The sequence below is a fragment of the Hoplias malabaricus genome, chromosome 8 (genome assembly GCF_029633855.1).
Source record: "Hoplias malabaricus isolate fHopMal1 chromosome 8, fHopMal1.hap1, whole genome shotgun sequence".
NCBI classification, from domain to species: domain Eukaryota; kingdom Metazoa; phylum Chordata; class Actinopteri; order Characiformes; family Erythrinidae; genus Hoplias; species Hoplias malabaricus.
Window position 1 is genome coordinate 16,820,104 of NC_089807.1, and position 14,746 is coordinate 16,834,849.

The following is a 14,746-nucleotide window of genomic DNA, read 5'->3' on the forward strand; positions in this document are numbered from 1 at the left end:
GCTGTGAGTGGTTTTACTGAAATATGGAAAGAATTTAGCAACTACAGCAACTCAGCCACCAAGTAGTAGACCCTGTAATGTTACAAAGTGTGGTCACTGAGTTCTGAGGTGCTCAGTGCATATAATTCACTAAATCCCTGCTGACTCAAAAACTGCAGAGTTCCAAATCTCCATTCACATCAGTACACATCTATGTGCCAGCAGCCTCATGGCATAGGTTTCTATGGCCAAGCAGCTGCATACAAGCCTTACATCACTAAGCATCATATGGAGTGGTGTAAAGGACACTGCCACTGGGCTCTGGAAGAGTGAAAAAGTATTCTGTTAAGTGATGAATCATGCTTGGTTGTATACCTTTGTCCATATAGTGTATGTGGAACCATTTAAAGCCTTTTGGAAAAATCACAGGTGAATCCTCATGCTGCTTTACAATGTGATTCATAGTTTTGATTCATTATCATTTTAAAATAGCAAATATTATCCTTACCTTATATACACTGAAATGTTGGGCCCATGCTTTTGACTGGTACGGCATAACAAACATGTTAGATAATAGTTAACAGCAGCTGACTCTAACAAAAAGAAATCAAATAAAATCATATTTTACAATTGTAGTTAAATATTCAAAATGCCTGCATTGTTAATTTGTTAAGATTTTAAGGTCATGCCGAGTGGTTTGATGTGAGATGTTCTCTTCTAAGTAAACTTAGAACAAAAAATATTTTGCAGAAGTGGTGGAAAAATGGTTTTATTTAATGGTTTTAAAAGCTTAACCATAGAAATTATTTCAGAAATGGACATTAATATGCTGTCTAAAAACTTATTGTTGATTTTTAGCAATATGCAGATGTTTACATAGGTATCACCTAATATATTTTCACGCAACATGAATGCGTGCAAAGTTAGAATGTATAAATGAGCAGTGAAGAAGAAAATCTTCACCTTTTTGTACTTAATTAATTTTGGCTAATACTTGGGAAAATGTGTATTAATATTTTCTTTTCTTTATAGTTTTAATTCAATATAGATATGACAGTGTTGTATAAATGTATTTAAAGCCATACCTTCTCTTACAACCATACTCAATCTGGTCCATTTTATTTATTTTCTCCTCAACGTCTGCACTTTGGTGACATAAGCAACATGCAAAACTATAGGGCAAAAGACTTAAAGATTGCTTTGATCAAAGAGTGCATTTGTTAGAGTTGTGCAATTTGCAGACTCTGCTCGTGCTTGGTTTTTGTGTCTTTAATAATGAGCTAATTCAGGTTATAAGCATAATGTATCTCAGTGACAAGTTCAGTTAATCAAAAAATACATTCATATTCATATCATTTTACCTTTCTCTCCACCATGTTGGTCAGACAGTCATTAGCAAAACTGTTCAATCTGATTGTTCCTATTTGTGTACCTCAAGGAATTTTGGGTAATTGGCCTCTTCTGAACAAGCACCCTTGTAGTCCTCATTGAAGACCACAGTAAGGGTGTTTTGCTGTTCAGCCATTTGGTGTGCAAAATGAGAAATTTACTTCCTGCAGTCTCATGATCCTAGTGTGCACCTGCAGCTGTAGAATTCTTATCACCACTGTAATAAAATCAGACACCATTTCACACCAAACCACTCTGAATGACGTATTTGTTTTACATCCAAATAAGCTATTATGTAGAATATTTTTAAAACTTTGAAATTTATCTTTATAAAATTACACTGAAACAGAGGTAAATTAGCATAATTTACTCTTTGAGAGGTTTTGTGCTGACTCCTATGTTTATGTGTGCTTTTAAATTGCAAATGCCTCTTCCAAAAATCACACTTACCAAAAATCTTCTTCCTGAAGTTGCAGTCAGTTTATGCATTTACTGTATGCAGTATCAGGACATTCCTAGTGGATGTTCAGGTTTTGACCAATTTAAGGATTAGAGCAGTAAAGATGGTGTCGCTGCTGATGCTGATGTTCGAGCTTTTGGTCCTAATTTTTCATTCTTTGTTGCTTTTGGTTTGATTTCCATGTTTAAAATGGGGTTTCTTTGCATGTTTCACAGTGCATGCTTGCCCTTGTGCATTTGCTTGACAAGTTTGTTTTTGTTTGTTTATTTTTTTCCCATTTTACAGTGTATAACATTTTATTGTAAATCCAAGTGTTCTCTCCACTGTGTGTTGTTCTTTGTAAAGTGTTGTGTTACTGTTCAAATTTTACTTTAGTTAATTCACTTTCACTAATGTTTTTGAATCTTTGATTAATTTCACTATGAAATTGTACTAGGGCCTGACCAATATATCACTTGACTGATAATATCAAATGATATTCAGTACTTATGGATTTAACTGTGATTGTTTTACACTGTAAAAATCAAACGCCTCTTGTTAAGAAAAAAAAAAAAGAATTAAAATATCTTCACTGTCAGAATAATAGCTTTTAATTCCAAAATCTGTAATTTACAGTGAAGGATAAACCATTATTAATTTGCCATGCACTTTAATATAAGACAATTTGCCTTGTAGTCTTTGATATTTTCTGTTTCATAACTTAACATAATAAATGATATCACCTGATATTATCGGTAATCAAATTTTTTGCTGTTTATACTTGAGCCCTTTCAACAAAGAAACATATATTAGATTTTTTGTCAAAAACATTTTAAACCTAAAAGAAATGGTTTGATGCCCTTTATTTATTCAAATCTCACTAAAGCATTTATTATGTTTATAAGGCTATATTTTTACATGTTTGTTCATGGGCTACACAGTAAGGAACTGGGTGTGTTCTCCCTGTGTCTGTGTGGGTTTTCTCTTGGTGCTCCCATTCCAAAAACACATGGTGGTGTGCGGATTGTTTTTTTCAAGACAGTCTATAAGTACAAGTGTGTGATTGTCTCCAAGTGTGTAATACCCTGTGATGGGCTGGTGGCCTGTCCAGGGTGTGTTCCTGCCTTGTGTCTAGTGGTAGGCTCCATAAACACCATGACACTGGAAAGGACAAAGTTGGTACAGAAATTGAATGAATGTGTGTTCATGCTAGAAAATAGTTCACTTTCACTGCTAAGAAGCCAGTAGTACAAATAAAAGTGGAAGTGGCTAATATATGTTTTTCATTGGAAGGGCTCAATTAATGTCAGCTTTACAGAATTAGCATATCTGTTGGGTTCTATAAGTTGTTAGTTATTTTAATTGTCACTTCCCTATTTGATGCAATGTAGTGTGTTCTATCTGAAAATTGTTTGAAAGTTAATTTAGATAATGTACATAATTCCATTATTCTTGTGCAATAGGAGATGCACCACCCTCTTGAGGCTACTGTAGATTTAGCATAGGGGATAAAGGTCTTTGACAGCCTTTAATGTCATCAGGCTTACTTAATGCGCTCCCACATGCCTTTGCTGTATTTCATCCTCAGTATCATATCCATGGTGGTGAAATACAATCAGTAGCACAGTCACTGAAAAAGACATGGAGACAGTATGTCTGACACAAAGCCGGAAACTCTGTAGATCTGTAACACAGTAAAAATGGGCTATCATTGTCACACAAATCTGTCGGATTTAGTTGAACTTCCAAAGAGAGTGTTTTGGAATAGGAAAACATGAATAATGTGGGCTTCATCCCATCATTCTTCTGTGAAGCATGGCATGGTTCTCCTAAAACCATCAACCAAGCAGAGTCCTCTCATTTCAGGACAGCCAAGCATGTAATTACCACTGCTCATTAAAATACTTGCAGGGATAGAGGCAAGATCTGTGAAGAACATTATGTTCAATAGCATCCAGACATGACTGCAACAAAAGCACATTTGTCCACTGTGTTTAAGCCTTACTGAGTTTGCTGGGCACAAAAAAGAAAGGGCAAAATAAAATAGCAAAAGCAAGCTCACACCTGAGAATACAAACACAGTTACAGTTAACAATGAATACAAATGTGTATTCTTTGTCCAAATGTAAGGTTATGTTAATTCCTTGGAGAGGGGGAGCTAGTGGGTTTAGGCTGATGATTGAGTGTGCTCATAGATCCTCGGAGTTCGACCACAACAGCTCTGAAGAGATCCAATAAGGGATTTGAGCTGGCTGCTCAACCTTGTGCATGGAAATTTGGTTAACAAATAAAGCACTGTTATTGTTCTCTGATTTTCCCGAAGGTTTTTTTGGAGACTGTGCTCATTCCGTTTTTGAAGTTTGCCTTTAGAGATTGGCTTCTAAGAAGCAAGAGTACACCACATCACAAGTAGCCATTATTTTGTCAGAAGTGAAACAACAGACTGAAATCCTTAAGAGCTGCAGGGCCTCTCTTTGTTCTGTAAATTGTATACTTGTAGGGCAGGACTTTGACCAGTCATACATGACAGCATTCATTGCAGGCAATATTGGCTAATGACATGAACAACTAGACATGAGTGGAAGCCTTAAACTGAAGTTCCTTGCTCTTCCTACCTCTTTAACTGACTTTGGGTCAAATACATGTAATTTGCTGTAGAGCTCAAAGGCTGTGTATATGACCAAATCCAAGTGTGGCAACAGTGGGCAAACAAACCCCAGAAGGCCACGACCTCACTTCCAGTCCAGCTTAGCTCTGAAATCAAGTTTCTGTTGCATCTGGAATATCCTTAAAATATAATGCAGCATGTGTCCAAAGAGACGCCAGAAATCCTGAAGTCATGGTTAGAATTCTTAACAGCCACAGACCAGAGAACATTTGAGAGGCTTCTTAGCAAGTCACTTTGCATTGGTGTACAGGTCTCTGTCAACATGCATTTCCCCAAGAGGGTGGTTTGGCTTTAGAGATGCATTACACTCAAGAGTATCTGACAAATCAAATTATAATGTATATGACTGAACTGAATATTATCTAGTGAGAACAAAGCATGACTTAATATTTTCATGATGTGCTAGACCATGTTTATAGATAAGAATAATAAGAGCATTTGGCAAAGCAAAAAAGGTTTAAAACTTTAGTCCTATATTGTTGTCTGAAGCTATTTTTAAGTTTATTATGACTGTGTTCTTAGCAAAATATTATGTTTTATTTTGTTTCATTTTGCGCTTTTAAGCTGTGTTTTCCCCTTTGCAGGCATATAGTGGTCTGTGGTCATATCACACTTGAAAGTGTATCCAATTTCCTTAAAGACTTCCTACACAAGGACAGGGATGATGTCAATGTAGAAATTGTTTTTCTCCATAAGTAAGTACATATCTGGTCTTTTAGTGTAAACCCTTCTGGCAAAAAAGTATATTGGTATATGGTATAGGACTAGACACTTATCTAGACAAAAATCAAATATGTGCTTGTCTGAAAAGATATTCCCTCTGTTTATATCTCTTCTGTAGTATTTCCCCTAATCTTGAGCTGGAAGCCTTGTTCAAACGTCATTTCACTCAGGTGGAATTCTACCAAGGATCTGTTCTAAACCCTCATGATCTGGCTAGGGTCAAGGTAATGTCCCCCCACCCCCCTCTCTTTAAATAAAAGACAGTTAACACACGAGGATTACTAGTGTGGAAAACTGGTACGTCTTTCTACTTATTTGAACACTAGAGGGTGCTCATAACCGTCCAGAAGGAGCTGTGTTCTGTGAAGTTTTTCTGCAAAATTCTAGTTTGTAAATATACAATTTTAAATTAAATGATATTCTCTCATTTTATTAATACATAATTGTATAAAATATTTAAAAACTTCTGGCCTGGTTTTTTAAAACAATTTGGTTAAAGAAGGCTCATATACACACACACACACACACACACACACACACACACACACACACATATATATGTGTCTGTAAAAACAATGAAATATATATCATTTTTTCATGTAATGAATTCTTCTACTTTACAAAATAAATCCATATGTTTAAAAGGTAGTGATGATGAGAGTTGTAATTATTATTATTATTATTATTTAACTCTATTGTCGTTCACCCCATTTCATTGAAGATGTGTTCACATTTAGCTCTTAAGTGGCATGGGTGACAATTTAAATTAGTCATAACCTGCTAAATTATAACCTGTACATATTTAACAGATTCTTTCAGAAACATACGTGCTTGTTTGATATTTATCTCTGGCCTTTGTGTTATTTCATCACTGACAATACAGATTGAGTCAGCAGATGCATGCTTGATTCTTGCAAATAAATACTGTGCAGACCCTGATGCTGAAGATGCCTCCAATATAATGAGGTCAGTTTCTTTACCATGGTTTTGAATTTGCAATTAGCTACCATTAACCAATTACTCTTTTGCAAGTTTTGTGTGTACTCATTGAAAAACATGGTCTATTTTTTGATATATGTGGGAATATCTTGCTTATGGGAGGGCCTCAGCAATATTTGGACTGTAGTGGTCTCTCAGGCCCATCTGCAGTGAAAAGAACATGTGAATGAAATGCTCAGAAAGGCCTGTATTGAGCTCTGCTAAATGCCTAGAAGCTCATGTTTTATCTGGATCCAGATGAAAAGACCTGAGACTAATTTGTTCCTTTCCAAGTTGGTTAAATCTAATCTGGGAGGGCATGGCCAGTTGGGGCACCCATTTTTCACTTCGTTCTAACCATGTGCAGGCTTTCCATCCAGCCCTGACATGCTTGGAAAAGCAAATATTTGTTTTAGACTGGAATGCGAGAGCCCTTCAACACCCTCCTCTTATAAAGACCTAATGTTGCATAAAACAGCTTCATATGCAAATAAATTCCTCACCTACTTTTTACCATCTTGGAAAGGGAGAAACAGCAGTTCAAGAATGTCCCGGTCCAACTTTCACCTCACTGTTGAAATGGAAGGTTAATTCAGTTTAGCTTGGATCACTCACTCACATGAATTTCTTTTTTTGTTACAGAGTCATATCAATTAAGAATTACCATCCAAAGATTAGAATAATCACTCAAATGTTGCAGTACCACAACAAGGTAACAATTCATTTTCACCAGTGTCTCTAGCCTAATGGTAAGCAGTGTAATTACATGACTGTGTTTTGTATTTTACGCAGTGGTTAAATTATCCATGGCCTTGTAATTGATCACATTGTGTTTCTCAAATGGAGACACATGCTGTACATTCCTCTTTTAAACCTAATGGAAATGAGAATTTTCTCAGTAAAATGATTGCAAGGCTTCACAGAAGGAGACTTTCTTGAATTCCATATTGTCCTGTCCTTGTGTGTTTAGGCCCATCTGCTAAACATTCCCAGCTGGAACTGGAAGGAGGGTGATGATGCGATCTGCCTGGCTGAGCTGAAGGCGGGCTTCATTGCCCAGAGCTGCCTGGCACAGGGCCTGTCCACCATGCTGGCCAACCTCTTCTCCATGAGGTCATTCATCAAGGTACTGTCAGCTCTGTTTACTGGCTCTGATTTAAAAAAAAAAATGGGGGAAAAAAAAAAACTCACAGCCATCCTTCCTCAGCCCTAGACAGTAGAATCAGCCTCCCAGTCTTTTCCCACTGCAGCTCAATCACTGGGGCCATTATGCTGCGATGTAAATCATCTCCTGAGCCCCGCCGTCTCATTTGGGACACGCTCAGGACAGCAACACAGCAATGCTGTCACCATTATGAGGTAATTTATATGAGTCAATGGCACTGCGGAGGCGCGAATGTAAATTAGTGGTTTTTCTCGTCTTGAATTTACCGTCCCCCTGCGTGCTGATATAGTGGGGAAATGTGAACCATGTGTCTGTTCCATAGTCAACGAGCAGCGCCCCAAAGCAATCTGTATTTATAGTCCAAATAAGCCAGACTGCCTGAGCTGCACATACACATCCGCTTACACACAGCTCTGTCACAGGAAGCATCCTAATGGACGAGAAAACATCTGATCAAAATAGTGCAGTGGCATCTATGACAGAGAGCTGAATCACACAAGCCTGTCTCCAGCTGGGCTGCGGATTTGTGGATTCAGAATGAATGGCTGAGAGTTTTGGAATGAATGAATGTGTTCCAGGGTATCTGCAGGTCTTTAAAATGTCTTAAATTTAATTGAATAAATTAAAGGTCATAAAATGTCTTAAAGGGGCCATAGTATGATAAGCATAGCTTTATGTTCCATGAATATTTTTACATTTCTATAGAATGCAGTTGTTTAGATGCAATCAAACTGTGCATTGCAAGGTAAAATGTCTTCTCATCTTTTATGATGTTGGTTATCAGGGCTTCCAATATTTACAACATAGATAAACATTTTATTTACTATTTACAACAATTTCTGCAGGTACACTGCAGTTCCTTCTCAACCGTGGATGAATTTTATAACTACATGTTTAAGGCCAAAATGTTGCCTGAAAATGTCTGAATTGTTAAACAAGGTATCAGACAACAAACAGGTTATTCATAACTTCTTCATGTAATACGTTCTGTAATACAAACTCTTGATGCTGTCACCAACTTAAAAAAATTAACTAGTAAAACTGATCCTTTCACATACAGCAAACAGAACAAAGATTATTTCAATAAAAGTACAGTTAAAAAAATCTGGTAGTGATGTAAAAGTGAATTCTAACTTTTTGGTATATAAACCAAGATCTTACATATTTTGTCTTGTTAATTCACTGTTCATGTGAATTAGGCTGATCAATTATGCAGAGATTAAACATTTTTTTATTATAATCTTGGTGTTTATTATAAACTTTGGGGTTTATGGAAGAGGATTTTGGGGTCAGTCTCAGTCGAGGAGAGGCTGTTTCATGTGGAGAACGATTGTATTGTGCATCTGTGGAGAGATGTTGAAATTTATTTCCTATTCCAGAAGGGGCTAAAATATTGGCTTTGATTTTTGGACTAAGTGCAGGCTTTTAACATTTAGGCGGCGCTTTTCTCTTTGAGAGAAACATTCTCATGTCATAGAAAAATGAGGAATAACTCTATAGTGACTGTTAAAATGTGGTATGTGTGGAAACATCTGCAGGGTACATCACTCCACTCATAAAATCACTGGAGACAGGACCAAGACCACCCATGCCAGAGTGCAACAGACATGCACACACTTTCCAGCTCTTAACGAAAAGGACCTCTCCCTCAAACATACAGACCTAAATTCAAACAGTATGCCCTAGAGCTTCTTGACCATCAAAGTGCTCCTCTAAATCTTTCTAGCCAGTCACTGAGCATGAAACTGAGGTCAGCATTAGCTCAGCTACTGTTTGCAATACGCTTTGAACACTAAAATTAGGCTATTGTTTAGTGGCTGTCGTTTTGAATATGAAAACGTTTTGTTTTATATTCGCTGATCAGTTGAACTGACTGTTCTTTTATGTGCCTAAGTACTACTCTGATGTTAGTATTCCATGGGGAAGTTGGGTAATGCATTTTTAACACAGGATGACTATAATCTGATTTACAGAGGATAAGAAGTCTGTGTCAATGATTGAGATAGCAGTGAATACTCAACATACATACTGCTTTAATAATATACATTAAATTAAATTGTTTAACCTAATCACTGCTCTGCAGTCTGAAGTTCTCATTGTCATTAGCTAGAACATTTTTTAAAACCATGTTGTAAAATAATACACTTGCAGTACAATAATAAACAATGACTTTGTTTAAGCTTCCAAGCTTCCACTAAAATCACAAGCAAATAACATTTTCAAATGACATTACCCTACTTTCCCATGTAAAATTTGTTCAAGTATTGCTCTAAACAATCTTGTCATTTCAACTACGTTTAAAGTAAAATATCTTTTTGTTTTTGTCACTTAACATGTTAAAGCATAACAAGGAGAAAACCGTCGCCTATAAGGGAGCTTGTCCATAGTACACTGTGACCACGTTTGCAAGTCTGTGCCCATATGATTCTGCAAGTTGACTCTGTAGTTTTAAACCTACACACAAGACCGAAATGTTATATTTAAACCAATATCCTTTGGATCTGATGATGGAGTGACAGAGGCAATTGTGGTGTAATATTTGCATTTACAGTGCAAAGCCTGTGCTCTCCAGCTGCCAAAAAAGATTTATTACAAGTAAAAGTGAAAATGCAGGCTACAACAAACCATTTTGCAGTCACTGAAATATACAAATGCCCTATAATCATAAAATGCCCTTCTTTAATTTTAATTGGCAAAAACACAGTCAGAAACGTTGCTAAAGTTTTATGTGTAATGCAACTAAACTCATCCTGCCTGCATTCTTTGTTGGGAGCAACTGAGGAAACAACATTCCTTGAGAAGTCACTTTCCACTGCCTTTGTCATTCAACTAAACACATTGCGTTAATTAAGAAGGCAATTAGAAAAAATAGGTCAGCAGTGGCACATTACACTCCTCAGTGAAAGCCCAACAGGACAATGTGTGAGAGTACGTCACCAATCTGTCTCTTCCGATTCGCTCAAGCAGAAGGGCTAGAATAGACTGCTCTGTTGTCTGGAATCAGGGCTGATTTGAGTGGGCACTTGGAAGACTAACTAGAAGGGCACAGCGAGGTGTTAATGAGACACACACACACATACAAAGGCACGCAAACACACACACACACACACACACACGTGTAAACTAATACTTTAAAATATTACTGTGCTGGTGATAGCATTTTTATTACTTATAAGACCTTTGGAAAGACCATTAACTAACTAAGAACTGAACAAAAGAAGGGTTCAGCTGAAACATTACTCTTTTGTCAAGACTTGTGCACAATTTTTGCATGCTGACGATCAGACAGTGTTCCCCCTGCTTTCTGAAACAACTCAAGAAAAATTATTGTTCCGTCGCTGGAAAAGCTCATGCCTGTAGCATTTACATCCAGCCTGACAGGCCTGACAAAAATGTGTGAGGTAATTTAGGAAGCCCTAAGTAAATTCCTGCCATCTCTTCAGGGCTGGATGACAAGAGCCTTCCTATTAGTGCAGTCCTTAAAGACGCTCGCCCCAAAAAAGTGGGCTGCTCTCAGCCCAGCCAAGACAGGTGGAGCTCCCTTTAGGAGTTAAGCTTTGAAAGCCTTGCTCAGCCCGGCTGTCAGACAGATACTGGCTTGGAGATGGAAAAGAAACGGCTGAGGGTTTGCCTAATGGCGCTATGGTTTATCAAAGCACACCTTGCCCAGCTCCTCTCACACGTGTATATAGGGAGTGATGAAGAAGCCAAATCTCAGCACATATACAGATTAATACTCTGTACTATACAAATCATTCCCCCTGCTTACTGTTGGACACTTTTAGACTCTGTCATATGCCTACTTCTCTGTACCAGAATGTGCAAATGCATTGTTTGAAAGTTTATTAAAAGATATAAGCTTCAAGAACCAAAAGGCCAGGTTACAATTAGCCAGAAATCACCTTAAGGAAGAGTCACCAGACCTGTAATAATTACATGAAAATAAATTTCAAATAGGGTCTAAAAATGTGATTCCTAAACTGTTCGAAGATTTATTGTTATATATTTAACATCTGTTTTAGTTGTAGTACAATAATAATGCACCCAGACATGTAGCTTGTGATGTACCAATTACACAATTCATCTGCCGGGTTAATATCCCTGAAGACTGGTTTTAGTTATCACAAGAATACGTGTGCAGTTTAATAGGGCATTAGTTGGGATTGAGCATATCTGTGTGGCTTAGGTTAGAGTTTTCATACTAAGGTATACTAGTGTAATAATTAATTTAATAGGATTTATTATTTGTTTTCCTTTTTATAATATTGTTTCTTTTTATATGTTTGAATTTTGTGGTTTGATTTGTGTTTAATGTGTGAATATCGTTAATATAGAGTGGATGTGTGAGGCTGACTCCTGTACCCATTTTCAATGCTGTATAGATTGAAGAAGACACGTGGCAGAAATATTATCTGGAGGGCGTGGCCAATGAAATGTATACAGAGTATTTGTCCAGTGCCTTTGTGGGGCTTTCCTTTCCTACAGTTTGTGAGTAAGTAAGCCTTTTTCTATACATCCCTGATTCATATTTCAGTTTTTTGTTTCATATTAGAGCATGTGGCACAAAACTGAGATCATAAATCTTTAGTTTTCAGAAAACTATATTAAAAGAATTGTATTTTTTCATATTTGTCAGATGTTATACTTTTTAAATAATTAATTTTTAAATAATTGCCTTTATTATTTATAATGTATCATGGTTAAATGCATATTTAGTTTTAGAACAGCTATTGCATTTGATACAAGGTTAACTGTATTGATTTTTATAATTATTATTTTTTTGTCTGCATTTCAGGCTGTGCTATGTGAAGCTGAAATTGTTGTTGATCGCTATTGAGTACAAGTCCGAACAAAGGGAAAGCAGGTTTGTCCCCCTTTGGTCCTCCTGAATATTCACAGCACATTTACTTGACCAAAGAGGGGCAAAGCAGTTGGGTCCCTCACTGGTCCACAGTTTACCAAAATTTACTTACAAATAATTTGGATTTAAAAAATCAGTCTACAATTGTTAAAAAAAAATAAATGTAACATAGAAGAACAATTTTCACCATAACATGGTTGGGAATTGAACTCATTGCAGCATGTTACAGTCCACAGAACACTGCATTATTGTTTAGATCATTGGAGGACGTTTCACTGGTTGCAACCCTCACTGTAAAAACAGATGCTGATGACTGTATGTATGAGTCAATGTGATGCGATAGAGCCATGACATCTGCTCAAACTCGCTGTGATCTATTGATGAAGGCTTTACTCCTGCAGTAAATGGCCTCCCATCAATAGCACTCTTGTTACATTTTGTTAACTGAACCATGAGAACTAATAACATGAAGTACTCTGTCTCAGTAACCTCAACTTGCCAAATCCCACCACCCTTCCTACATCCACAACCTGTCTTCAGATGTTTTGTATAACTCTTACTAATGCATTTGATGTATTTCACAGTAACTAATAAGTGTGGCGTTAAACGCAAAGGCCTGAAAAAAGACAACAACACACAAACCTGAATATTTAATAAAACGAGTTCCAATTGGCCTTGATCACTTGTAGTGTGTGGTCTGAACAGTCAATTTCATAGTTTTGGTTTCTGGCACAGTCTTTTTATTTTTTTTTAAAGCTTTTGCACCCCTAGAACACACTGTTCAAATCCTAAAAGAACAACTTGACTTTTTTTAATATACTTTCACAGATATGCCTACATATCTGCAGGATGTAGGTTTATTGCAGTATTTATTTAGTTTATCAGTTTAGCCTGCACAATAATGTAAGATTAGCTTTTTTGTCCAGTTTTTTGTTTCAGTACATGTACTGTGCTTCATCTGAAGTGAAAGCAGAGGACTTTTATTTCACCTGCCAACTGTCTTAAAGCAGTTGGTGTATATTGGTGACATGCCACAAGAGTGTTGAGTTGTGATCACTCGTCTTGATTTTGTTGTTATTGCGCAAAACATACAGAGGGCACAACACACTTTTATCCTTTTAAAGATAAATATGCATACTTTTTATGTTTCCTGGATTTGCGATATAGAATATGTAGCTATTTATACTTGTGCCCAGTGACATGGTTAATGGATTAAATAATTGTTTTGCCCTCTAGTCTTAGACTAGTGTTCAGTAGTCTTACTTCTAGAACAAGCTTAATTGTGGCACAAATATAACTGACACTTGAAACACCACTTCCTTTTTTAAGTCCATGGCATTATATGTAATACATGTGTGATTTGTAATGTTTTCTTGTTGTTTGCAGAAGCAGAAAGCGGTATGCCCTCTTCATTATCTTACCCCTCCACATTTTAGATCCTCCATCTGTCGGAAAAAACTTAAGGATATTGTACCCACCCCCCCTTCTCAAATCTGGCCAAATCTCTTACTTTCTTATTGTGATCCTTGTGCTTAATGCACTAACTTCTTTGCAGGCAGAAACAGTAGCTATTTATCATTTGAGTCACTTGTTTCTTTGTCTGTGCTGTATGTACCATCTTCATGTATTCTGGTTTCTATTTTTTCTATATCTTTTTTTTTTAATTCCCCCACCTGAATTCTTTTTCAGTGTCCATCAGCTGTGCAAATATCTGCTCAAACTAATAAGTCCTATCTACATTTTTGGGTCTCAGTTTTTCCATCCGAACAGTACTTCATGTTTTTAAAGTTTCTTCTCACGTAACCAAGAGCATGTTGTGACACACAGAAGAAAGTGCTCTAATGATTCAATGGTCATATAGCACCTTGACCATCTATGAAGACAGCACTATAAACATTTTTAATTAGTGCCTTTGATTTAGTTGGGAATTTGGACATAGAAACCCATGTGGCATCATATATTGTAAATAATCAACAAGCTATACAGTTATTCTTTCTAAATAAGGCCACTGTCCATAACAGCCATCTTTCTTTAACTGTCATTGCCACTCTTAACACCTTATCACATGTGCATGTGCGTGTGTGTCGAGTGTGTGCGTGTCGAGTGTGTGCGAGTCTGTGCGTGTGTGAGCGTGTTGCACCAGTCTTTTTGCAATGTTTGTAAGTAAAATAGGAGTATGCTTGGGTGAGTGTGTGCGTGTCTCAGTGTGTGTCTTATGGATCTGTCACTCATCATGTACCCTATTGCCTGTGCGTCTCTGAGTAGATGTTTATGAAGTGAGGTCACTTCCTGTCAGTTTGGTGTTCTATACAACAATCCAACTGCACAGAAGTTACTGCAACAGTTTGCATCTACGTGCCGCTGTGCGGTGGCTGCACCTGCTCTCTCTCTCTATAGATGTGCTGTTGGTTGTGAAACTCTTGGTAACTGCATGCCTGAACACTCTTTGTCACGTGACACATGTGATGCTTGCCTTGTTTCCCATAATATGAGGTTTAATCAGCCTTTACTGGTCTGGTCAAGAGATTGGAACCCACTGAGTGC

General features: G+C 37.0%; 1 protein-coding gene across 6 annotated transcripts in view; it reads left to right on the plus strand.

Moving 5' to 3' along the window:
* Positions 1–14,746, plus strand: part of kcnma1a (potassium large conductance calcium-activated channel, subfamily M, alpha member 1a) — a 199,379-nt gene that overhangs the window by 137,722 nt on the left and 46,911 nt on the right. For 5 of the 6 annotated variants that reach the window (XM_066679542.1, XM_066679537.1, XM_066679539.1 and 2 more), the window contains exons 10-16: positions 5,060–5,170; positions 5,317–5,422; positions 6,082–6,164; positions 6,819–6,888; positions 7,147–7,302; positions 11,724–11,833; positions 12,137–12,205. In XM_066679542.1, the coding sequence (XP_066535639.1) occupies positions 5,060–5,170; positions 5,317–5,422; positions 6,082–6,164; positions 6,819–6,888; positions 7,147–7,302; positions 11,724–11,833; positions 12,137–12,205 (705 nt within the window). Of the gene's footprint in view, positions 1–5,059; positions 5,171–5,316; positions 5,423–6,081; positions 6,165–6,818; positions 6,889–7,146; positions 7,303–11,723; positions 11,834–12,136; positions 12,206–13,588; positions 13,601–14,746 lie in introns of all 6 variants that reach the window. The other variant, XM_066679541.1, reaches the window with a different exon arrangement.